The following is a 26,647-nucleotide window of genomic DNA, read 5'->3' as shown; positions in this document are numbered from 1 at the left end:
AACTGCAAGCCTGATCAGCCCCAAAAGTAAACACAGAAATAGTAAACCAAACCATATATAAAATCTGAGAAAGATCCCTCTAGATAAGACTAACTTGGAACATGTGTTCAGCAACTGAAAAAACATCCTCCATCTGATGATAGCGAGATACTGGGTACAGTATCAAAAATATCAAGATTCTAGTACCTGTACATTCTTACAAAGAATGCATAAAAGCAATCCTGTAACCAGGTGTCTAAGAAGTGACAGAGGTAAAAGCAATCCCTGATTGCAGAGGTAAAAGCAATCCCTGTAACCAGGTGTCTGATAGACCAGGAGAAGTGACAGAGGTAAAAGCAATCCCTGTAACCAGGTGTCTAATAGAAGTGACAGAGGTAAAAGCAATCCCTGTAACCAGGTGTCTGATAGAAGTGACAGAGGTAAAAGCAATCCCTGTAACCAGGTGTCTGATAGAAGTGACAGAGGTAAAAGCAATCCCTGTAACCAGGTGTCTAATAGACATGACAGAGGTAAAAGCAATCCCTGTAACTAGTTGTCTGATAGAAGTGACAGAGGTAAAAGCAATCCCTGTAACCAGGTGTCTGATAGAAGTGACAGAGGTAAAAGCAATCCCTGTAACCAGTTGTCTAATAGAAGTGACAGAGGTAAAAGCAATCCCTGTAACCAGGTGTCTAACAGAAGTGACAGAGGTAAAAGCAATCCCTGTAACCAGGTGTCTGATAGAAGTGACAGAGGTAAAAGCAATCCCTGTAACCAGGTGTCTGATAGAAGTGACAGAGGTAAAAGCAATCCCTGTAACCAGGTGTCTAATAGAAGTGACAGAGGTAAAAGCAATCCCTGTAACCAGGTGTCTGATAGAAGTGACAGAGGTAAAAGCAATCCCTGTAACCAGGTGTCTAATAGAAGTGACAGAGGTAAAAGCAATCCCTGTAACCAGGTGTCTAACAGAAGTGACAGAGGTAAAAGCAATCCCTGTAACCAGGTGTCTGATAGAAGTGAGGTAAAAGCAATCCCTGTAACCAGGTGTCTGATAGAAGTGACAGAGGTAAAAGCAATCCCTGTAACCAGGTGTCTAATAGAAGTGACAGAGGTAAAAGCAATCCCTGTAACCAGGTGTCTAATAGAAGTGACAGAGGTAAAAGCAATCCCTGTAACCAGGTGTCTAATAGGTGACAGAGGTAAAAGCAATCCCTGTAACCAGGTGTCTAATAGAAGTGACAGAGGTAAAAGCAATCCCTGTAACCAGGTGTCTAATAGAAGTGACAGAGGTAAAAGCAATCCCTGTAACCAGGTGTCTAATAGAAGTGACAGAGGTAAAAGCAATCCCTGTAACCAGGTGTCTAATAGAAGTGACAGAGGTAAAAGCAATCCCTGTAACCAGGTGTCTAGAAGTGACAGAGGTAAAAGCAATCCCTGTAACCAGGTGTCTAATAGAAGTGACAGAGGTAAAAGCAATCCCCTGTAACCAGGTGTCTAATAGAAGTGACAGAGGTAAAAGCAATCCCTGTAACCAGGTGTCTAACAGAAGTGACAGAGGTAAAAGCAATCCCTGTAACCAGGTGTCTAATAGAAGTGACAGAGGTAAAAGCAATCCCTGTAACCAGGTGTCTAATAGAAGTGACAGAGGTAAAAGCAATCCCTGTAACAAGTGTCTAAGAAGTGAGGGTAAAAGCAATCCCTGTAACCAGGTGTCTAATAGAAGTGACAGAGGTAAAAGCAATCCCTGTAACCAGGTGTCTAATAGAAGTGACAGAGGTAAAAGCAATCCCTGTAACCAGGTGTCTAATAGAAGTGACAGAGGTAAAAGCAATCCCTGTAACCAGGTGTCTAATAGAAGTGACAGAGGTAAAAGCAATCCCTGTAACCAGGTGTCTAATAGAAGTGACAGAGGTAAAAGCAATCCCTGTAACCAGGTGTCTAATAGAAGTGACAGAGGTAAAAGCAATCCCTGTAACCAGGTGTCTAATAGAAGTGACAGAGGTAAAAGCAATCCCTGTAACCAGGTGTCTAATAGAAGTGACAGAGGTAAAAGCAATCCCTGTAACCAGGTGTCTGATAGAAGTGACAGAGGTAAAAGCAATCCCTGTAACCAGGTGTCTAATAGAAGTGACAGAGGTAAAAGCAATCCCTGTAACCAGGTGTCTGATAGAAGTGACAGAGGTAAAAGCAATCCCTGTAACCAGGTGTCTAATAGAAGTGACAGAGGTAAAAGCAATCCCTGTAACCAGGTGTCTAATAGAAGTGACAGAGGTAAAAGCAATCCCTGTAACCAGGTGTCTAATAGAAGTGACAGAGGTAAAAGCAATCCCTGTAACCAGGTGTCTAATAGAAGTGACAGAGGTAAAAGCAATCCCTGTAACCAGGTGTCTAATAGAAGTGACAGAGGTAAAAGCAATCCCTGTAACCAGGTGTCTAATAGAAGTGACAGAGGTAAAAGCAATCCCTGTAACCAGGTGTCTAATAGAAGTGACAGAGGTAAAAGCAATCCCTGTAACCAGGTGTCTAATAGAAGTGACAGAGGTAAAAGCAATCCCTGTAACCAGGTGTCTAATAGAAGTGACAGAGGTAAAAGCAATCCCTGTAACCAGGTGTCAGATAGAAGTGACAGAGGTAAAAGCAATCCCTGTAACCAGGTGTCTGATAGAAGTGACAGAGGTAAAAGCAATCCCTGTAACCAGGTGTCAATCCCTGTAACCAGGTGTCTGATAGAAGTGACAGAGGTAAAAGCAATCCCTGTAACCAGGTGTCTAATAGAAGCAATGTAACAGAGAAGTACAAAGCAATCCCTGTAACCAGGTGTCTATAGAAGTGACAGAGGTAAAAGCAATCCCTGTAACCAGGTGTCTAGAAGTGAAGAGGTAAAAGCAATCCCTAAAAGCAATCCCTATAACCAGGTGTCTAATAGAAGTGACAGAGGTAAAAGCAATCCCTGTAACCAGGTGTCTAATAGAAGTGACAGAGGTAAAAGCAATCCCTGTAACCAGGTGTCTAATAGAAGTGACAGAGGTAAAAGCAATCCCTGTAACCAGGTGTCTAATAGAAGTGACAGAGGTAAAAGCAATCCAGGTGTCTGTAGACCAGGTGTCTGTAACCAGGTGTCTATAGAAGTGACAGAGGTAAAAGCAATCCCTGTAACCAGGTGTCTAGAGAAGTGACAGAGGTAAAAGCAATCCCTGTAACCAGGTGTCTAACCTAGAAGTGACAGAAAAGCAATCCCTAAAAGCAATGACAGAGGTGAACCAGGTGTCTAATCAAGTGACAGAGGTAAAAGCAATCCCTGATAGAAGTGACAGAGGTAAAAGCAATCACTGTAACAAGGTGTCAGATAGAAGTGACAGAGGTAAAAGCAATCCCTGTAACAAGGTGTCTGATAGAAGTGACAGAGGTAAAAGCAATCCCTGTAACCAGGTGTCTAATAGAAGTGACAGAGGTAAAAGCAATCCTGTAACAAGGTGTCTGATCAGAGGTAAACCTAATCCCTGTAACCAGGTATTTGACAGAGGTAAAAGCAATCAACCAGGTGTCTAATAGAAGTGACAGAGGTAAAAGCAATCCCTATAACCAGGTGTCTAACAGAAGTGACAGAGGTAAAAGCAATCCCTGTGAACCAGGTGTCTAAGAGATCACAAACCAATCCTGTATGTCTGTGACAGAGGTAAAAGCACACCTACTGGTATTCTGTGACAGAGATCACAAACCTACTGGTATTCTGTGACAGAGATCATAAACCCACTCATATTTTGTGATATAGATCACAAACCTACTGGTATTCTGTGACATAGATTGCAAACCTAGATCACAAACCTACTGGTATTCTGTGACAGAGATCACAAACCTACCCATATTCGTGACATAGATCACAAACCTACTGGTATTCTGTGACAGAGATCACAAACCTACTGGTATTCTGTGACAGAGATCACAAACCTACTGGTATTCTGCGATAAAGATCATAAACCCACTCATATTTTGTGACATAGATTGCAAAGCCAGATCACAAACTTACTCATATTCTGTGACATAGATCACAAACCTACTCATATTCTGTAATGTAGATCACAAACCTACTGGTATTCTGCGACTTAGATCACAAACCTAGCCACATTCTGTGACATAGATCACATGCCTACTGGTATTCTGCGACTTAGATCACAAACCCACTCATATTCTGCGACATAGATCACATGCCTACTGGTATTCTGCGACTTAGATCACAAACCCACTTATATTCTGTGACATAGATTGCAAACCTAGATCACAAGCCTACACATATTCTGTCACAGAGACCACAAACCTACCCGTATTCTGTGTTGTCGTCCTTTGTATTCATCAGAACTAGTGGTCACACCCTCTCCTACATTGTCTCCATTCCAATCTTGTTCTGTCAGTATATCAGTAGTTTCTTGGGGCTCTCCCTGACGACATCAAAACCATGACAATGAATATCGGAAATATTCCACTATGTAAACCTATCAGATTTGCCTTTTCAAGAAGCTGAAAACACAAATATCTTATATCTTTACATATTGGTATACATTGTAGGCTAGGATGTGCGAGATTCAATCCACAAGATTTATATCGGAGTTTATCACTTTTATATTAGCATTTTATTGAAATTTCCTTCCAAAAGGAAGAACATCACTAGCATTAGCAGTGGTGCTTTACAGGACTTTCCTTCAGAAAGAGAATAATTAGCTGAACGATATCATTACAGATAGGTTTTAGCAGTGATACCAACTGCATAATACCACCCTGTTATATACCCAATTGTTTTGAATTATTACGTGTATGAGACTATTAATTGAAATGCTACCTGGTTTTCAGGCAGAGGGTCATTAACTGAAATCTTACCTGGTTTCCAGGCAGAAGGTCATTAACTGACATTTTACCTGGTTTTCAGGCAGAAGGTCAATTACTGATATCTTACCTGGTTTTTAGGTATAATGTCATAAACTCAAATCTTACCTTTTTTCAGGTAGAAGGTCTTTAACTGACATCTTACCTTTCAGGCAAAAGGTCATTAACTGACATCTTACCTGATTTTCAGGCAAAAGGTCATTAACTGACATCTTATTTGGTTTTCAGGCAGAAGGTCATTAACTGACATCTTACCTGGTTTTCAGGCAGAAGGTCATTAACTGACATCTTACTTGGTTTTCAGGCAGAAGGTCATTAACTGATGTTTTACTTGGTTTTCAGGTAGAAAGTCATTAACTGACATTTTATCAGATTTACTGGTAGGCCATTAATTATCATCTTACCTGGTTTTCAGGTAGAAGAGTGGCAGTAAGTTGCTCCAGCAGGGAGTGAAGAACCCTGTACTTATGTTTCACACACACACCATAAAGCTCTGTAAGGATCTATGGCAAATGAAACAAAGGTGTAAATGATATCTGCAAATTTTTTAAACCAACACATTTTTGAAACTTAACTGTCTTAACAACATAGCAACATCGTCATAAGATCTTTTAAAAGATTTGTTAAAAACATCAAAGATAAAAGATTAATTGTTTTCCTGTAATTTCAATTTGCACATACAGACAAGCCAATGATCCACTGAAATGTAAAGGAGTTGTTTTAATAACAATAAACAGTCTGATGTAGCAACTTCTTCAATTCAGAAAGTTTGAGTTTAATCATCAATATTAGTTAACTGGTCAGGAAAACCCAACTTCATATCATTGTAATTGAGTTTGAGCTACCAAGTTTGAAAAGATCAGTTGAGAACTGTGGGAGATTGAGAAACAAAAAGTTTACAAGGGACTGAGAGACGGCCAATGTCATACCAACGTCCTGTCAAAATATTTGTAGGCCATATAAAATGGTCAGAATCACCAGATATCTGTACTTTTGATAACTATTCAAAATTTTTGTTTAAATATTCGTTTTTTAACTATTAATGAGTCACAATACTGTTCAAACTCAACATAGAACATTTTCCAAACATCACATACAGATGTGATAACTATACAATTAAGCTGATTATAAGGTCTTTTTAACAGATGACTCTTTTTAAAACACCCTGTCACCTTTGATTCTGAAGGGTTATGACTACATAACAGTTGACTAAAGTTTGACAACACTGTAATTCTATGCATTTAACAGGAGTGTAATGGTAAATCTCCTTGACAACCAGAGCTGATGCTTTTCTTATGAATTTTGGATTATATATGTCAGTAATATTTACTTTAGGGTCCAGTTGACGCAGCAGCATGTGGTTACAAGTCTCAGCCCATCTAGAAATGGCAGGTAAGTACTCCTTGGGAGACTTGAGGCAGGTGAACAAAAGAACATGCAATATGTGCATGGGTACCAAATAGTCAGGAACCTTGTTAGAATAGCACAACACTTCCAGGAGTTTGGTGTATTCTCGTCTCATGCTGAATGCTCTGCAAAGTAGGAATTAACCTTCAACATGATAAACTACTCATCCTGACATGCAAACTTAATCCACTGTGAAAGAATTCCACACATACTAAGATACACAAAAAATCTTTTCATAAAACATTTAAAATGTTTTCATACTGGAAATGCCATGTAATAAAAACTGAGAAGCAAAGATTGGAATTTTAAAAGTTCGTAAACTTCATCATTTAATCAGAAACTACAACCATCAAGATCAGTACCTAGAAATCAACGATAGCACAACAGGGCAGCCAATAGTGACAATAATATTAGATTGCCAAATCCAAGACCTTCACCTTTCAGCCATTTCATTTTTCTGATCATTCCCAAAATCAAGCCAGCACAACTAGGGACAAAGGGGAACCTACATATGAAATTTGAGAGAGATCTATCCAGTACTTCTCATGAAAGAAGTCTTTGTCAAAATCCACGATGGCAACTTGTCAGTGCTTTTTGTTATTCTGATCAGTCCCAAAATCAAACAGGCACAACTAGGGACTAAGGGGAACATACATATGAAATTTCTGAGAGATCCATCACATACTTATTCAAATATAGCTATAACAACCTTTTATTGTTGAAATTCAAGATTGCCATCTGTTTGCCATATTGTTTTTCTGATCAATCTCAAAATCAAAAGGGCACAACTAGGAACCAACGGAGGCCTGCATTTTAAAGGTGAGAGAGATCCACCCTGTATTTCTTAAACAGAAATAGCGACAATAAACTTCAAGGCAAAAATCCAAGATTGCCGCCTATTGACTGTTTTATTTTTCTGATCAGACCCAAAATCATACAGAGATTGAATTGGATGTGCAACAATCAACCATAAAGTTGTAATACCAAATTTCATTTCTGTAACTTGAAGCATAATCAAAGAAAGTCAAGAAAACAATATTTCCAGAGAATTTTCTAAGTTCAAAGGGGCATAACTCAGCCAAGAAGGGTCACAGACAGCCAGGAATCAAACTTAATCTGTACCCTTGCAACAAGAAGCCATATACCAAATTTCATTTCGATAACTCAAAGCATAAGCCAAAACAGTCCGGAAAACAATATTCCAAAGAAATTTTCTAAGTTGAAAGGGGCATAACTCTGCCAAAAAGGGACACAGACAGCCGGGAATCAAACTTAATCTGTACCCTTGCAACAAGAAGCCATATATAAAATTTCATTTCAATTAACACAAAGCATAAGCCAAAAAAATCCGGAAAACAATATTCCCAGGAAAATTTCTAAGTTGAAAGGGGCATAACTCTGCCAAAAAGGGTCACAGACAGCAGGGAATCAAACTTAATCTGTACCCTTGCAATAAAAAGCCATATGCCAAATTTCATTTTTATAGCTCAAAGCATTACCGAAAAAAGTCTGGAAAGCTTTCATACCGACAACGCCGACGACAACAACGTGTGACGACTGACAAAGTGATCCCTAAGTGTCAACCAGCTCTGCAGGCGACACAATAAAACTAGGGCAAATTATCAACATAAAAGTAATAAAAAAAAAAAGAAAAAAAGAAACTCCTAAACAAGTACATGGAGCAAGAAGTTTCAGAAGAGTAAATGTCTTCTGTAACTTTCCCCAAAACATTTTAGTTTTTATTTCATTTCAAAATACTTCATTAAATCAAAATAACAATTGGAATTTGGCAACAGGCAACGTCAATACAAGTCCTCTCCAATGACAGTTTTGAGGTGAGAAGCCAATGCTGATGCCATGGAATTAATACATTTATCTATGACCTAATACATCAAATTTAATTTGGTTTATGAAAACATATACAAGCTGCTTTGCTTACTGTACAATTGTATCGATACAATCCCCAGTGAGCTTCAGATTTTTCTCCAGTATTTCTTGGAACAGCGCCCACAACTGGTCTGTATAATTCTGAGGTGAAATGCTACACAAACGCACCAACATCACTGAAGTCCTACAAACAAAATTAGAAATACAATTTTTTTTATTAAAGGTATGTATATGACATCCTTTCTGGAGACAAATTACCAGAATGTTGGTTTTAGGAATTTTCCATCACCATGTGCAATTTTTTTTAATTTTGTAGAAACTTTAGGTCACAAGGTTAAGGTACCACCAAACAAATCCTATCTGTAGCTGTAAGCTGGGCCCTGAGCACATTACCCCAGATTCTGTAGCTGTAACCTAAGCCCTGAACACATTCCCCTAGATTCTGTAGGTGTCAGCTGGGCCCTAAATACATTACTCCAGATTCTGTAGGTGTCAGCTGGGCCCTGAATACCTTCCCCCAGATTATGTAGCTGTCAACTGGTCCCTGAATACATTCCTCCAGATTCTGTAGGTGTCAGCTGGGCCCTGAATACCTTCCCCCAGATTATGTAGCTGTCAACTGGTCCCTGAATACATTCCTCCAGTTTCTGTAGGTGTCAGCTGGGCCCTGAATACATTCCCCCAATGTCTGTAGCTGTAAGCTGGGCCCTGAATACCTTCCCCCAGATTCTGTAGCTGTAAGCTTGGCTCTGAATACATTCCCCCAGATTCTGTAAGTGTCAGCTGGGCCCTGAATACATTCCCCCAATGTCTGTAGCTGTAAGCTAGACCCTGAATACCGTAAATATTCGCGTATAGTGCGCACTCGCGTATAGTGCGCAGGTACTTTTTGGAGATCAGATTTAAAAAAAAAAATCTACAGAAAAATTAATTGACTGGTCACTGCAACAAAACATTTGATGTGGTCTGATCCATTGATAATTAGGAAACCACAATGAGCGTGACCCTAACACATGTAATTACCTTAAGTAAACAAATTTACCCAGGTGACCTAACAAGCATGAAAGGCTCTGAATAATTAACGGTTACTGACAGTTAACAAGTTGAGTATGAGGAGACTGGGACACCCGGCTTGGGCTGACCCTGTTGTTTTAACTGTCTGAACATTTTCACCCAGCAGGTGGTTTGTTCTGTGATCTTTTATGGTGTCACCACGGTATCCAAAGGTATTTAATGATGGATTGTTTACACCGACTTCGACATGGGGAAACTGCGAACGCCATTTGACTACGCCGAGAGACTGGAGTTTCACTTCAACATTCCAGAGTGAAATATCAAGGCACGGAAGAAAGAAAAGACCTGTAGCTGTGGAGAGAGCTGGGCCCTAAATACCTTCCCGGGCCATGCAGATTCTGGGGTCACCAACTTTGGGCATCGGTGTGGGCTGTCCGCTGGGCCCTAAAAACTACATTCCCATCATCAAAATGAGGCAGAAAATCTGCCCCGACCAATAGCTGTTCACCGTAATGCTAGGGCCCAGATGATTAAAACATTCCCTCCAAACTATCATATAAGACCGATGACTTTTACATATAACTATGTGATATGGCGGATGTGTGTAACCCCAGGAATGGCATGTACCTGCTAGTGCGCACCCCCTTTTTGACCCTGTGCACTATACGCGAATATTTACGGTACATTTCCCCTTAAATACATGGGCCCTGAATACATTCCTCCAGATTCTGTAGGTGTCAGCTGGGCCCTGAATACATTCCCCCAGATTCTGAAGGTGTCAGCTGGACCCTGAATACATTCACCCAGATTCTGTAGGTGTCAGCTGGACCCTGAATCGTTCCCCCAATGTCTGTAGCTGTAAGCTGGGCCCTAAATACCTTCCCCTAGATTCTGTAAGTGTCGGCTGGGCCCTGAATACATTCCCCCAATGTCTGTAGCTGTAAACTGGGCCCTGAATACATTCCCCCAGATTCTGTAGGTGTCAGCTGGGCCCTGAATACATTCCCCCAGATTCTGTAGGTGTCAGCTGGACCCTGAATACATTCCCCCAGATTCTGTAGGTGTCAGCTGGACCCTGAATACATTCCCCCAAATTCTGTAGGTGTCAGCTGGGCCCTGAATACATTTACTTATATTCTGTAGGTGTCAGCTGGGCCCTGAATACATTTCCATAATATCTGTAGCTGTAAGCTGGGCCCTGAATACATTCCCCCAGATTCTGTAGGTGTCAGCTGGACCCTGAATACATTCCCCCAGATTCTGTAGGTGTCAGCTGGACCCTGAACACATTACACATTATATTGCACTGTATATTTAGCCAAATATTAAGCACAGGTGACTTTCGATTTGGTATATGTATAGATCAAACTCTATAGAAGTCATTTTGACAAAATTTAATTTTGAGAAGTCAAATTTCTTTTCGCTTCCTATACAATTGAAGGGACTGAAAAGTTACTTCAGATTTGAACGAAATTTTGACTCGGTGAAATTTGAGTCATCCAAACTAAAATTACGAAGATGAAGAAGGGAAAAATCCAGACTTTGAAATTTTGACTCCAGCAATTTCAAGACAAGCATTTTCAGCTGTATATACATACATGTCATTGATAAGGTCAGTAGATTTCAGGTCTCTGAATAGCTGGAAAGCTGCATCAGTGTCCCAGGCATTCACTGCCAGCTTAAGTAGGACTTCTACAGCTTCACGTGTTAATGGCTTCACATTCAGTGTCTTCAGCAGTTGGTATACTTCAAAAGCTCTTATGGAATGAAAAGATTTCTATTTTTGATTTTTCAAAACAGTACCATCCTATTTTTTAAACAAATTTCTGCTATAATTTTCTTTCTCTACAGTATTAACAGTGTAATATCTATAAGATCTAATCTGTTTCCCATTTATATTTGGTGAAATTTTACAAGAACAATATTTCTGGTAAATTCTGTAGAAAATTTGGTTTTACCTTTCTTTGTTTGGTTTCTCTCGAGAATCCAGTATAGTTGCTTGGCCTCGCCAGTAAAACCACTCCTATAAAATCAATTATCACATCAATACATCACATAGACTATACAGAAGACATCCTAGCGGAATGGCACCTTTCAATACAAATTAGAAAAAGTAGAGCTTAATAACGGTTTTAACTGCATTGGACACTTGTTTCTTCCTTGGACTCAACTGTAATGATTGTTAAATGCCTAAATTATGAAATCTCAGAGACCACTGAAGATCAAAATTGATTGGGGGAAAAAAAGGTTCAATTCTAGATGTGGGGTTGTCCTTGTCTCATAATTCAATTTCAAATTCAAATAAATCAAAATTCAAATTTTATAATTTTCATTCGTCTTATAATTTCACAATGCTAACCACATGTGTGTAATCTGTTTGTAAAGTTTATTGCCTGGTGAACAGCTTGTGGATATCTCACTGAACAACATATGTGACATGCCATCCAGAGCAATTAGTGCAGAGTGTCTAGCCAAAGGACACAACAATGACAGACCAGTTCATTCTTCTCCTTCATGAGAAACAAAAAAAACAATGGGTAGGGTACGTTGGACCACCCACCTCACATCTTTATCTGGGGTTATAAAGGTCAATGCTCAGATCATCTGACCTATCACAGTCCGATCTGTATATGCTTGGCTGTACATTTCTCACTATTCAAATCAATTAAAACATGACAGGCAGGTTACACCAAATCTATGGGACTAAAATTACACCAGTAGTGTCTACCACTTGCAAGTTCAAAGACTTTACAACAAGGACATGAGTGAATAGCACCTTCTGATCCAATTCTGGGATTAGATTTCTTACAGCTAAAAACTGAATTATACATAAACTTAATTCATTTTAAAACAATTGGAAAGCGAGCAACCAGCTTGTATTATCACTCTTGTTGGCATGGTGGAAGCATGTGAGGGGTCGTACTGTGGAAGGAAACCAGAGCACCCAAAGACAAGAGACACAGGGGCCTAAACAGTCATCTGCATGGACTAACAAACCGAAACAGCTGAAATGAATGTGCAGTACAGAGAAGAGATAATACGAAAGGTTTTTACAGAACTTGCAACTGGGGTCATGAAATTTACATTTTTGGTAAAGCAACTATAGACCTAAAATATCTGATTCTATCATCTATGGTTCATAAGATCTAATGAAATTTCAGTCAATTTGATAATTTAAGGACCTGCCAATATGCCCCAGAGGGTCAGCCAGGGTCAACATGTGCATAACATTAAACTGTCACCCTATTCTAACAATTCAAACCTGCTTAGATCCACTTCCAATAGAAAATAAACAGATTATGCTCAAAAATGAATTTTTCCTACATGAATTTTAGTCACATTTACCCCATCCTCAGGGAGAAATGCACCTCAAGACTATTCCATTCATGAAAAGTATTTGATTCTACAAAATATGGGTATCGAAAAGAAGATTTTAAAATTTCAAGTCAATCTGATCATTTTTGGCCAAGCCCATCAACCCCTGGGGTTCAACGAGTGTCAATATAGGCATAACATCATTCTAAAGCAACATTTCTATGAAAGTTTGCCAAATTCAATCAGTTCAGGGTTTTTTTAGAAGAAGTCAAAAAAGTAAGAAGCTTACAGACACACACCCCATGCTGGACACTGGATGATGGATGATACCAAACAAAAGTGTATCACAATAAATCTTCATGAGACTTTGCCTCGGGTGACCTAAAAACCTACATGGTCGGGGCTTGTGACCTCCATACCTTTTTCTGTTTGCTCAGGTAATCAAACCTAGGACGTCTAGGAAAAAGGGACTAGTATGTTACCACTGCACCACCCAACAACCTTAAATTTTCAATTTAACCGCATCATACAGCTGTTTTGTAGGTCTAGGACTTGTCATTGATGCTAGGGGCCAAAATTTTGAAGCCTTATGGTAACTGAAGAAAATCAAAATTTATCAAAACAAATTCCAAAACCAAGATAGAAATCCATGATGAATTGTGCCAAAATAGGTACTTTTCTAATTAGAATGTGAGTGACGATTGATAAAACAAACAAATACTTTCAAAAGTGACATTCACGTCTTTGACAATCAATCTCTATTTGTTAAATCATACATTCATTAAATTCCTGCCATAAGAAAAAATTTGGTTTGGTAATCCTCGGACAAATCCTCCCAAACTTTCAACACAAAATAATCAGGTTCATGAGGATACGTTAACAGTGATACACACATCTATGTTGTTAAAACAAGAGTGTTGTGAACCACATCAATACAGTAACTCACCAGAGGTGGTACAGTGTGTTGGTATCGGCACACATTCATACGTCGACAGGAACCGTACAGCAGGTATACATAACAGTAACCACCTCCTGTTAAAAATATTTTGGCAGCTCTTGAAACCACAGCTGGAGTTAACACAGATGGTATACTGCACTGGAAAACAAGTAAAAAGTATACATAACTTCATGGCAATCAATCAATGAATATCACATAGCTTAAAGAAACAGTAACTCTGCCTTCCATCACTGCATGTAAGATCTTTGGAAGAGTTAATTCTGAATGCATGGGTTTGGCATTCTCATAAAAAAAAATCTTAAGAAAGAACTGGCAAAATTATTCTTAACTTCTTCTGTGTGAAACTTTTTTTCTAAAAAAAGAGATTCATATATCTTCATACATCCTATAACCTGCATGTCACTGTGGTACCAGACTTGCAACCCATTTTGCTCTTTTGTCTACAGAGTAAAGATAAAAAGTTGGCTGGAGTTTGATGTTAATAGCTGAACTATAGGAGTTTTATGTATGTCAGGCTTAATATGTTTTAGATGATAACAAAGAGTTTTAAACAGAAAACTCATTGTTTCCTCTCACAAAGTCTGCATGCCACATTAAAGTAGCATGCTTTTAAATCTATTGGTTCCATTGCAAGAAAAGTCTGACTGAATGCGGCACTCTTGAGTCCAATATACAGCTTAATCCGTTACCTGTAAAATCCTAAATTTTACAATCTGTTACCTGTAAAATCCTAAAATTTTATAATCTGGTACCTGTAAATTTCTAAAATTTTATAATCTGGTACCTGAAAAATCCTAAAATTTTATAATCTGTTACCTGTAAATTTCTAAAATTTTATAATCTGTCACTGGTGAAATCCTAAAATTTTATAATCTGTTACCAGTAAAATCCTAAAATCTAATAATCTGTTACATGTAAAATACTAAATTATATGATATGTTAACTGTTAAATATTAAATTCTATGATATGTTACCTGTTAAATATTAAATTATATGATATGTTAACCATTAAATACTAAATTCTATGATATGTTACCTGTAAAATACTAAATTCTATGATATGTTAACTGTTAAATACTAAATTCTATGATATGTTAACTGTAAAATACTAAATTCTATGATATGTTAACTGTAAAATACTAAATTCTATGATATGTTAACTGTAAAATACTAAAATCTATGATATGTTACCTGTAAAATGCTAAATTCTATGATATGTTAACTGTTAAATACTAAATTCTATGATATGTTAACTGTTAAATATTAAATTCTATGATATGTTACCTGTTAAATATTAAATTATATGATATGTTAACTGTTAAATACTAAATTCTATGATATGTTAACTGTTAAATATTAAATTCTATGATATGTTACCTGTAAAATACTAAATTCTATGATATGTTAACTGTTAAATACTAAATTCTATGATATGTTAACTGTTAAATACTAAATTCTATGATATGTTAACTGTTAAATATTAAATTCTATGATATGTTACCTGTAAAATACTAAATTCTATGATATGTTACCTGTAAAATACTAAATTCTATGATAAACTGTTAAATACTAAATTCTATGATATGTTAACTGTTAAATACTAAATTCTATGATATGTTAACTGTTAAATATTAAATTCTAAATGTTACCTGTAAAATACTAAATTCTATGATATGTTAACTGTTAAATACTAAATTCTATGATATGTTAACTGTAAAATGCTAAAATCTATGATATGTTACCTGTAAAATGCTTAAATTTTCTGCAAGTTTTGGTTTGTTGATTTTGTTGGGAGTCTTGTTCAATGAATTCAGATGTTCAAAAAATGATTAACAGTTAAAATTTAATTAAAATTTTTAGAACTGAATGGATTTCAAAAGTAAATTGTGACATGAAATAAAGTACTGAAGAAATGATGTTTTTTCTGAAACTTAACAAAATTTTGTCTCCATGAAATAAGTTTACACTATTATGGTGATGACAATTTTGAGGCTTTCAATAAATGACCCTATAAACACTCCTTGTAAAAATTGTTTGCAAAAACATACATCAAAACCTAATCTTTATTTCTCACCTGTTTAATGGATGTGGTAACTGATGATTCATTTGGGAGATCCATTGCCGACACATCTACAGGTGAATTCTCAACAACCTCTAATTCGGACTCAACAGCAACCAAAGACCTCCTCTTTGAAAAAGATTTTTTACTGCAAATCAAACCAGGAATTTCAAAATGTAACACCGATTCATGTAATATTAATAGCTGTGTGAAATCATTATATACAAATTCAATTTCAGATTAGAGGTAATGTAAATCCAATCATAATAGTTTGTCACCAATAAACATGACATTTCATTTTGTGTCGACAGTTCCTCTAAAGTCAAGGAACCTATAATCATAGATTTCGTAAAGGAAACTAATAACCACAATAAAAATATTGGATACAAGGATTTGAAATAAAAACTACATTTATATATAACCAAACCTTGTCTCAAGTTTTAGTGAAAACGCGTAAGAAAAAATGGTTCTCAGGTTTGTTAAAAACTTCCCATCGATAAGATCTCAAGCCTATTCCAGTAAAACGTTTAACTGACCCCTGGACTCCCTTTTATCCATGGTTTGGTTATCAATTAAATTCTATGAGTGATTCCCCTGAACAAACCCTGGGGTAGGTTTTACCAGAATAGTAACTATGATAATGTTTGTATTTACATCATTTACACTATTGTTTGCTAAGAATTCTGTGGGACTCCAACCCCGTCCCATGCTTCACAAGTATTACCTGACAACAGATCCAACATCATCAAGGAAACTGGCTTCATCTGAGTCATAGTCTATAGAGAGAATATCTCGTTCTTCATCACTTCCACTCTTCTCAGGAGTTTTCATGGGTGGTTTCAGAGGAGGCACTTTGTGAACAAAGATTGATGTATACATTAGTCAGATGAATTCAGCACTGGACTTGAACTGTAGCCTACTCAAGTTGCCATATTAACCAGAGACACTGAATAACAACCAGCTTATATCTCTCTTGGTGACTGAAGATTTTTCTCACAAACATTTCCTACGAATTATTTTAATAAATATAATAACCAAAGCATGCTTCTTACTTTCTTTCACTAAAATCAATCACTTTTCCTCAATTAATCAACGTTTTTTTGCTTCATGGTCAGTACTTCAAATCTGAAGACATTGGTTAAGCATAGATCATTATAAACTGCAATATTCCTTACTATGAGAAAAATGGGTTAGACATTTTGTACTTACAGAAATCAAATTCTTCTTCCTCCTTTTCATTGTCAGAATCATAAGCATTTTTGTCTTTCTCATCTCCACTGTTTTGAATATCATTCTCTGTGTCTTCAACTGATCTGTCATCATTTCTAAACTCATCATCAGATTTGTTCATCTCTTCCTCCTCTTCAATGTTTGGTTCATCTTCAGAATCAACATCATCTAGTCTTTCATTGTTTAATCGATCACTCTTTTCTTCACATTCATCTAATCTATCATTCTTTTCTTCACATTCATAATCAGAATTCTCTTCAATTTCATCCTCACAAAAATTGTCATCATCATCAGCCATCTTCTCATCTTCAGACAATGTCCAGGAATGATGCATTTCCTCTACATGTTCATCAGTTGTCACAGGAACACAGTCTTGTTTTTCCACTGACATCAACATCTGTTCCTCTGTGTCTACATGCATTTCAGAATTATCATAAATATCAATGCTTCCACCCTCATTTGAAATCTCCAAAGTGGTTCCCTGCTTATTAGACATTTCAACAGTCGTATCCATGACAGCACTTTTATTGGACTTAACACCTGCTTCATTACTCACCTCTGAGCTAAAGTGTTCAGCTTTGGAAAAAACTGAAATTTTAGTAGATTTTTCTTGAGAAGTCATGGAGGGGTTGTCCCAAGGGGAAATATAGGACCCTCCTTCATTACTGCAATCATATATAGATGGAATGTCCTTCAGTATATCTATCAAATAGCTTTTGTTGCTTTGTTTCGTGGATCTAGAACTGACTTCTCCAACCTTCTTTTTTTCCTGTGTTGCTCCAAATTTCATAGGCATTTCTGCTCTAACTCTGTCTAGGGGTGATCTGTACTTTTCTTGAGGTTCTTCGACAGTTGATGAAGCTATCGGAGATGAAACTTTGCGGAAACTTTTTCCAAACTTAACAGCTGGACCCATTCGCAGTGAAGAAAATATATCAACAGCTTTTGTCGATGACTTTACATTCTTTAGAGACACTCCTGACAAATCTGAACTCTCATTAAAGAGTGTTTTTGATTCATTCACTTCCGGAGATTTTACTGCCTTCACTTTGCTCTGGGCTAGAATCTCCTCAAACGGAGCAGGGAAGTCTACTTCTGGTGGCTTCAACGCTTTAAGATTATTCTTGCTTTCCTTATCCTTCTGACGTTGTATAATACCCTGAACTATCTTATCTATACTTTTTCTATTGGATTTCTTTGGGCTTTCCGTTTTTCTTGGGGATGTTGATTCTGAGCCACTTTGCATTTCCTTGTCGTTTATTTGCAATGCATTTGAAAGTCCATTATTGACCTCTTCTGTATCAACAGACTCTTCCACATGACTAGGGCATTGTTCTTCCTCCTGAGCTGTTTTATCTAACCAACTTTTTGACTGGACTGAACTCGGGCATTTGGACAATGGCTCTTCAGAGGAATTTTGCGGCTCCAGTTTCCTCTTTTTTAACTTACGCTGAGAATGTGCTGGTGTAGAAATGGCCATTTCAAATGCGGTGATGGCCGAATTGGACAAAGTACTTTCTGATGATACTTTTCTTTTCATCAATTTGTTTTTAGTTTTCTTCCTTTCTTTCTTGTGTTTAGCTCCTTTTTGTCTGTTTTCGCTGCCTTGATGAAAATCTAATGATGCTTTTGAAACTGATGGCGAGTTCGCTGCATTTGTTTCACACACTGATTTTGCCCCTATTTCATCTTTCAACACATCTGGCCAGTTATCTAATTTGTCTTGGGCTATGTCAGACTGGTTGTTAAATTTCTTTTGCTGTGCTTCTGCTTTGCCATCTAGTTTGTTTTGCAGGATATCTGGTAAGCCACCTAATTTGTCTTGTTGAACAGCCTGCAGGCTATCCAGTTCGTCTAGCTGTGTACCTGCTGCATTATCCGATTTGTCCTGCTGTGTACCTGCTAAGTTGTCTGATTTGTCCAGCTGTGTACATGCGATCTTTTCTGATTTGTCTAGATGAATATCGAACTGATGATTTGATTGAAGGACTGGTTGACCTTGTTTTGCACTTTCTTGATCACTCGATTCATCAGTTCTGACTACTTTAAATTTCCTCCTATCTGCTTGTCCTTCAGATACAACAGTAGAGGTATCTGTATCTTCCCCTGAATTGTTGTTTGACTTTCTGCTTATTGTCTCGGTGATGGTCTGTATTTGAGTAAAATTTGACTTTGCTATGTCTGCAGTGTTGGAATTCCCTTCATCATATCTCATTTTATAATTTTCATCAGATTTTATTTCTGTACCTGAATGCTTGTTAATTTTGTGTCTCTTCACACCCTTTTTATTTGCATATGATAATCCACATAACTCACAATAAAATCTGTGCTTTGATGTTCCTTCATCAGATTTAGCAGGACACTTTATGATACTTTTACCTTGTTTGCAGCCTTCCTTAGGATGATCAAGAGGTCTTACAGCCACCTCCTTATGATTGATCACATGATCTGTCACAGGACTTGGCTCTGTGATGCCACTGACAGTGCTTATTTTCCAGATAATAGTTTTCCCTGAATTCTCAGGCTTCAAAACTAGATTTCCTACTGTCAGTTCACCAGGAGGCAGAGTACTTAACCTAACCACACAGTTCTGATGAATAACAATTCCAGTCTGATTGATAATCTTCTCACAAATTTCATCATCACTTTTACACCAGGCATGGAATTTTGAAGGATGATGATCTTGGTGTACATCATTTTCTATATGACTGTAGTTTTGAATTTCTTCCTGGAATGTAAGATTTGGCTCTACCATTTCAGGAGAATTTGTTTCAGACATAAAAACCATATCCTGATTTGTTTCCAGTACTAATTTTTTTGTGGAATCTTTCTCATCAAAAATACATGCAGCTTTTTGGAGTTCACTCTCTTGCAGTTCAGGATTTTTATCCTCACAACTCTCCAGTCTTTCAGGTTCTATATCCTCACAACTCTCCAGTCCTTCAGGTTCTATATCCTCACAACTCTCCAGTCTTTCAGGCTTTTTATCCTCACAACTCTCCAGTCTTTCAGGTTGTATATCCTCACAACTCTCCAGTCTTTCAGGCTTTTTATCCTCACAACTCTCCAGTCTTTCAGGTTGTATATCCTCACAACTCTCCAGTCTTTCAGGTTCTATATCCTCACAACTCTCCAGTCCTTCAGGTTCTATATCCTCACAACTCTCCAGTCTTTCAGGCTTTTTATCCTCACAACTCTCCAGTCTTTCAGGTTGTATATTCTCACAACTCTCCAGTCCTTCAGCTTGTATATTCTCACAACTCTCCAGTCCTTCAGGTTGTATATCCTCACAACTCTCCAGTCTTTCAGGCTTTTTATCCTCACAGCTCTCAAGTCCTTCAGCTTGTATATTCTCACAACTCTCCAGTCCTTCAGCTTGTATATTCTCACAACTCTCCAGTCCTTCAGATTTCTTCTCCCGATTTCTCTGATGCTCCTCTGTTGGATCTTCTGATGTTGTTTCTGACAGTTTGTGGTCTTGCTGATGATGGTGGTCTATTCTCTGATCTTCGTGACTCTGTCCTTTGTCCTGATCTCCAGGAATCTGTCCTACGTTCCAAGTCTCTGTCATTCTATGACAAGGATATCCTGTGCTTCCTGTTTGTGTTTCAGTGGAACAAACAATATCATCATCCTGCATTTGAGATTGCACATTTTTAGAGGAACTCACAATAATATCTTGAGCCTGTTTCTGAAGTTCCTTCATTTCAGAAGGATATAGGATAGCTTCGTCCAGTACTGATGCTCCTTGTGTTTCAGAGTACATGGTAACAGATCCCTTGGTCAAAATCTCACTCGTGTTGTACGAGACATCTTCTTGAAAGCTCTCCAACAGATTTTGTACAGCTGTTTCTGACTCATTCATCTTGTTTGTGTTACAAGATTGAATTTTGTTTGTTTGGGATCCAGTCAAATCAACTGTGCCACCACCATGCATGGTTTCCATTCTGTAACAGAGACTAACATGCTTATCCCTCTCTTTATGGCTTGACTCAATATGACAAATAACACTGCTGATTCTCCTGTAGGCCATGCCACACAATACACAACAATACTGGATATTTGCATAGTATGTATCTGTCATCTTCAAATTGTGATGAAGGGGTTGATCAGAATTCATATTCATTTCTTTGCTATGAACACTTTTTTTTTGCTCATCATAATTATCACTAGCTTTGAAGGTGCTGGTGTTTTTGGATCCAATTTCACATACACTGCAGTCTTCATCTGTGAATTTTAACTTCATCACTGCTAGAACATTACTCTCTTTGGTATCTGTATTTTTATCAAATCCTTCAAAAGTACCAGTATTTTTTAACTGCAGATTTTCAGTATCGTTTTCATTCAGGTTGGTAATATTTGTCTCCTCTGTGACTTGTGCAGAATTCACGATGTGGTTCCTCCCTCGCACCCTCGGATTTCTAATACATCCAATCCTATCCTGATCAGAACTACTATTTTGAAACTTTGACTTGGTTTGGAATTTATCTGGGCTTGCAAACTCAATAATTTTTATGATCTCCTTTAGGACTTTTCTTTTGAATTTGTTGTTAATTGTGTCACTCTGCAGTCTGTTCACCGTAGCAGACAAACCATCTTCTGACAAAGTCACTTCTACATTTTTATCCACCAATTCCTCTCCTCCATGTGAATCATCATTTAACATCAGATCTAAATCACTTTCACTGAATTCCTCCAAAAGATATTTGCTTATCATGTCTCCATTAAGGGGTTTTGCGGCCCCATTGCTACCATTGTGTCCTACATTAAGGGTTCTTGCCCCATTGCAACCACTTTGTCCTACATTAAGGGTTCTTGCCCCATTGCCACCACTTTGTCCTACATTAAGGGATCTTGCCCCATTGCTGCCACCGTGTCTATTCTGAACATCTGAATTTGTCAGAGGAAGTGGTAGCAAATCCTTTAAGCAATGTGATTTGATGCGTGAACCGTCTATCTCATCAACACCAGAATTTTTTTTAGTAGAAACAGTAATATTAAAGTTTTTTGACATTTTCTCGTCGACTTTCAATACAATTTTGCGATGTTCTTTTGAATCCTCTGTTGTCTCGTTTGTAATTTTTCCTAATGTTTCCCGATATACCATACGATTTTTCTTTACAGATGCAGGAGCAGGTTTGTTTGCTTTTGTTAAGCGTCGCTTTTTAACTAAATGGTCTGAAACAGTTTCATTCTGGGTTAATGGACTCTGTACTTTCTCTAAGACTACTTTTGGAATGCCTCGTTCCTCAACATGCTGTAGGAGATTGTCAAAAGAACTCAATGCTAGCATCTTATTAGCCTCACAGTTCTGTTGATTTACCTCCAATACCTTCCTTTGGGATTTCAGTGATGATTCCAACCATGCATCATTTTTGTTGCCACTACAGTGTTGTGTTTGACATTCTTCCTGGCAATAAGACTTTGATGCTTTCATCTGTTCTCCCATGTCCCCTCTCTCTTCAACACTACAACTTTTCTTCCTAAAAGACAGACTACCATTATCTACACTAACCACAGCTGCTCTGCCCACAGATCTTGTATCTAGTATGTTATCACCAGAGGGTCCAATCATAGCCCTGTCAGTGACCTGTACCCTTCCCTCAGAATTAACCATCGTGTCTCTTGCAATTCCAATATGTTCATTGTCAACACCAAGAATCCCTCTTTGAGAACTAGCATTACCAGAGACTATTTCAATCTGTTTCTGTGAATTGGTGTCATTCTGATCTTCCAAACCACCTGATGCTGGTGATTTAAGAACAGCCTCCACATCAGGTTTAAGGCATGATGTTTTTCTATCATTTCCATTACTGCAGCGAGTTTGTCTCACAGAACTAAAAATACCCTCATACGACGACATACATTCTTCTGATGGTACATAAGTGCTCCTCTTTGCTGGAGATGCAAGATCATCACTGTCACTGATTGCAAAGGAAGGACTGTCAGAGGACAAATCCTCTATGGAAGAAACAGCATGTACAGTTTGTGGTGTGGAATATGTGGATGTGTCCGACAGTTCAGATTCTCCATGGCATTTCTGATCCTCATCTGACAGAACTGTTCTTTTCTTCTGTGAAAAATCTCGAACAATTTTCAGTTTCAGTCCAGTTAAATTACAAAAAAATCTTTTGTGTGTTTTTACACTTCTTGCTCCAGTTTTCACATCCCTTGTAATTTTTAAAGATAATTTGCTTAAATCATACGATTTTTCATCATGCACAACCTTCCATTCCAAATCCTCATGATGTTCAGGTGAACTTTGATCATCTACGTGTAAATCCAACACATTACAGGTTTTCCCAAACATTAATTCTCTGATATCATGGTTATATGTTTCAAATGAGATCTTACTTCTTGAATGCAATGTTGAATGTGTTTCAAGCATTCCTTTCCTTCCAGTGCACATGTCCTTTTCCTTACAATCAGCATCATTAAACTCTTTCCTTGCTGACTGAGAAGGTGGGTCATATGTGCTACCATTCCCAGTAGGCTGTGAAGGAATCGGTTTTAGTTCAAATGAACTGGCTGATATTATAGATGATTGCCCAGACATTAGGTCCTTTCTAGTTGGAGACTGGAGAAAACTCCCTGTAGAATTATTTGAAGATTGAGGCATTGTCTCTTTGCTAGCTGTTGGAGAAATATTCCCAGTGGAATTATCTGACTTTGAAGATTCAGAATGAGAATTTTTCCTAGGTATAGGTGGAGAAAAATACCCTTTTGAGTTATCAAAACTTGAAAGTTTTGATGGTGACTCTTTCCTCTTCGGTCGCAGAGAAGGGCTTCCCACTGCATTCTTACCTTTTGAAGATTCGGAAGTGGTCTTTTTCTTACTTTTTGGTGGTGAAGAATTTGTAGTTATATTATCTAATTTTGAAGATTCATTACATGTGCTTTTCCTTGTTGGTGAGGGAGAAGGATTCCTTGTGGAAATATTAACCTTTGCAAGTTCAGAAATTTTCTCCTTCATAATTGGTGGCAGAGAAGAATTTGTGGCTAATAGATTAAACTGGGAAGGTTCAAAAGTTCTAAGTTTCTTTGTTAGAGGTGGGAGAGAATTATTTCTGGTTGAGGGAGGTAACTGTGAAGATTCAGAAATTACATCTTCCCTAGTTGACGGTAGAGAATGACTCCTGCTTGATAGAGTAAACTGTGATGAACATGTCTGAGATTCTGATATTCTGGTCCTCAATGCATGTGATATTTCATGTTTAGAAAAACCTTGCCTTGTAATTCGCCGTGAAGATCTCTTGGTCAGATTTGTAGACTTGGCTGATTGCAAATCCTCATCTCCCACGCCTTCTACTGAAGAATCCTCTCTCACAACTGCAAATGAAGAATCAGAAAATGATGCAGGTAAACATTTGCTATCCAGCAATGAGGAACTCTTGGTAACTGATCGTGAACTTTCCATTGCAGCTGGCTGGATAGAACTTCTGGTAATGCGCTCGATAGAAATTGTTACAGTAGGTTGTCCTGTCGAAATGTCTGTTTGCTTGACTGAATGGGTTTTTACATCTTTTTGGTTTGAGGAAAGCATTGAACATTCCACAGATTGTTGACTAAAATTGTCCACATCCATCGAACAGTCACTTTTTACTGATGGTGTGGTATTTTCTATGCCTACTTCACTCACAGAAACATTTGTTCTTTCTCCACTCCTTGTTCTCCACGGTCTGCTCCGAGTTTTTCTGACAATAGTTTTATCCCGATTAGCTGATTCGGTCTTTGCTACAGAAAAAATGTTGCTTTTTTCCGTTCCAGTAACTGACCTCACAGTTTTCTCAGAAACTGCTCCTGGTTGTCCTTGCAGATCTCTGATGTTAGTTTCAACTTTAAACTTTTCTTTCCAGGACTTTGGTCCCAATTTGGCTCGTGTTACAGGTTTCTTATATGAAATGTCAATTTCATTCCTGTCTGGAGTTGAAGCAACATTGTCTCCAGACTCCGAGGACCCTACATTGTTTGCACAAATTGATTTGTTCTCATTTGAACTTTCCTTGTATGATCCAGTATCTATATTTTTAGTTTTGGGAACAACTACATATCTCGCACTATTTGTGAGATTTTGAAGAGAAACAGGGTCTGAAGGCAGGCGGTTTAACCTGATTTTGACTGGACTTAGAACAGTTCCCTTGGGAATTTTCACAGCAGTAGTATTAGAGTGAAAAGGGCTTGATGTGCAAGGTGCTGCTGACTCAGAGGCAGAACTTTCTACTGTACATACTTGTGCCTTCGAAGTCTTCTCTTTTGTATCCATACAGTCGTGTTCTATATCTTCTGCCTTGGACACACTTTCAGTATTGTTTGCTTTAGAGAAATAAGACAAATAATTATCGTCAATGACAATGTGAGGCTGGTTGTGCTTTAACTCCATGTGTTTGTCATACATCTTCTGGTAACAAAACTGCTTGTAACACACACAGCAGTAGAGATGTATTATCTTGAGATGGTACATTATTCCTGGTCGAGTACCATACATTTTCTGACACAATTTGCATTTTAATCTCTTTTCATTTTTTTCACGGATTATCTCAATTGGAAGACTCTTTTTGGCAGAGTTAGTTTTTGCACGAGGGGATTTCTCTTCAGAAGGCAATGAAGAGCTTTCACTGGGGTGCACCAAAGTCCCTCGGGAGGGGATCTTTGGTTGTATCCTTTTGATTTTTGGCGATACTTTTTCTTTAGATTGTGCTTTTTTCACTTTCATCTCTTTTGATTCTGGAGATTGGATGGATGATCTAGCAGCAGTGTTTGACTTCCCAGTTTTTATCAAAGAGAGCAACTTCTTGCTACGTTCACTGATCTCTCTGATGCACTTTGCTTTGGCTGATGCTGAGGCTGTATGAACACGACTAGTATGATAAGACAAACCTCTTTCTGAAACAAAGGCAAGGCCGCAAACCTTGCACTGGTATGGGAGGTTTTTTTTCACATAAGCTTTGATTTTGTTTTTTAATAAATTGTTTCCTTTACATCGTTTCAAATCCTTCAAGTGGTTTTTCTTCACATGTCTACTCATATCAAAATCATATTTGTAGACTTTATCACAAAATTCACATTTAAAAGAACCTGCTCTGTGCTTGCAGCTTTTGACGAGTTTGTTGTCAGAAGCTGAAGAAGTAGGTTTTTCACCTAAGCAGCCTGAATCCCGATCCTGTTCATTCATGTGGAAATCTGTTGTATGCTTTATCAAATCAGAATGGTGTTCAAAAAGATGTTCACAAAATTTACATTTGTATTCACTCAAGTCATCTGACAATTCATGTTGATCGGTCAATTCTATATCATCTATTTTAAAGTCAGAGATATTATTACACAGATCTTCTGAATTTTCATTCACCAACGAACCTGCATATTCTGTACTATAATAACCCTCAACATCTTCGACTGTGGAAACATCATCATCTGTAAACAGATCAAAAGGATATGACTTTAGTACTTGAAACGCCAGTTAATAAGAATAAAATCCAATTCTTATTTTTCTTATTTATGTTCTTAGTTTTGTCCTTTTTTTTTTAAATCTCGTTGTCATCAAAAGAAGCCTGTAGTAAGTCAACCATGATCTGGATATTTCAAGCATATAACTTACATACTGAAAAATACTCAGTTTTGTTTGGAATTATAATGTCTTTTTAAGCGATTATCGGTTAAAATTGGATAAGCTCTCTGACATAGATAATCAATTACATAATCAGCTGCCTGTGTGTTCAATATTAATAGAAAGTTTATATGTTCTTCATTAAGGTAATACTTTATTTTTTGTAACTTTAAGCTAAGATACTTAAGTTACCTAGAATTTTCGTATTATTATGCATACTATAGATTTTGTTTTTAACACACAAGAAAATACTGTGGTACCGATGATCAATTATACAAAATTACAATCAATCATTGCATTAGATGAGGTTGAACGA

General features: G+C 37.6%; 1 protein-coding gene across 1 annotated transcript in view; it reads right to left on the bottom strand.

Annotated features, from left to right (window-relative positions):
- Nucleotides 1-26,647, bottom strand: part of LOC132552389 (uncharacterized) — a 45,298-nt gene that overhangs the window by 10,459 nt on the left and 8,192 nt on the right. Inside the window, exons 2-12 of the mRNA XM_060216557.1 lie at nt 16,707-26,138; nt 16,222-16,348; nt 15,513-15,645; nt 13,427-13,576; nt 11,124-11,188; nt 10,764-10,922; nt 8,204-8,335; nt 6,188-6,389; nt 5,262-5,360; nt 4,299-4,415; nt 4,007-4,013 (exon numbers count right to left, since the gene is read on the bottom strand). Of these exons, the coding sequence (XP_060072540.1) occupies nt 4,007-4,013; nt 4,299-4,415; nt 5,262-5,360; nt 6,188-6,389; nt 8,204-8,335; nt 10,764-10,922; nt 11,124-11,188; nt 13,427-13,576; nt 15,513-15,645; nt 16,222-16,348; nt 16,707-26,138 (10,623 nt within the window). The remainder of the gene's footprint in view (nt 1-4,006; nt 4,014-4,298; nt 4,416-5,261; nt 5,361-6,187; nt 6,390-8,203; nt 8,336-10,763; nt 10,923-11,123; nt 11,189-13,426; nt 13,577-15,512; nt 15,646-16,221; nt 16,349-16,706; nt 26,139-26,647) is intronic.

This window comes from Ylistrum balloti, unplaced genomic scaffold (assembly GCF_031769215.1).
Source record: "Ylistrum balloti isolate Yb309-2 unplaced genomic scaffold, AGI_CSIRO_Ybal_v1 Utg370246, whole genome shotgun sequence".
NCBI classification, from domain to species: domain Eukaryota; kingdom Metazoa; phylum Mollusca; class Bivalvia; order Pectinida; family Pectinidae; genus Ylistrum; species Ylistrum balloti.
The sequence above is the reverse complement of the archived record's forward strand: the minus strand, read 5'-3'. Positions and strand labels throughout refer to the sequence as shown.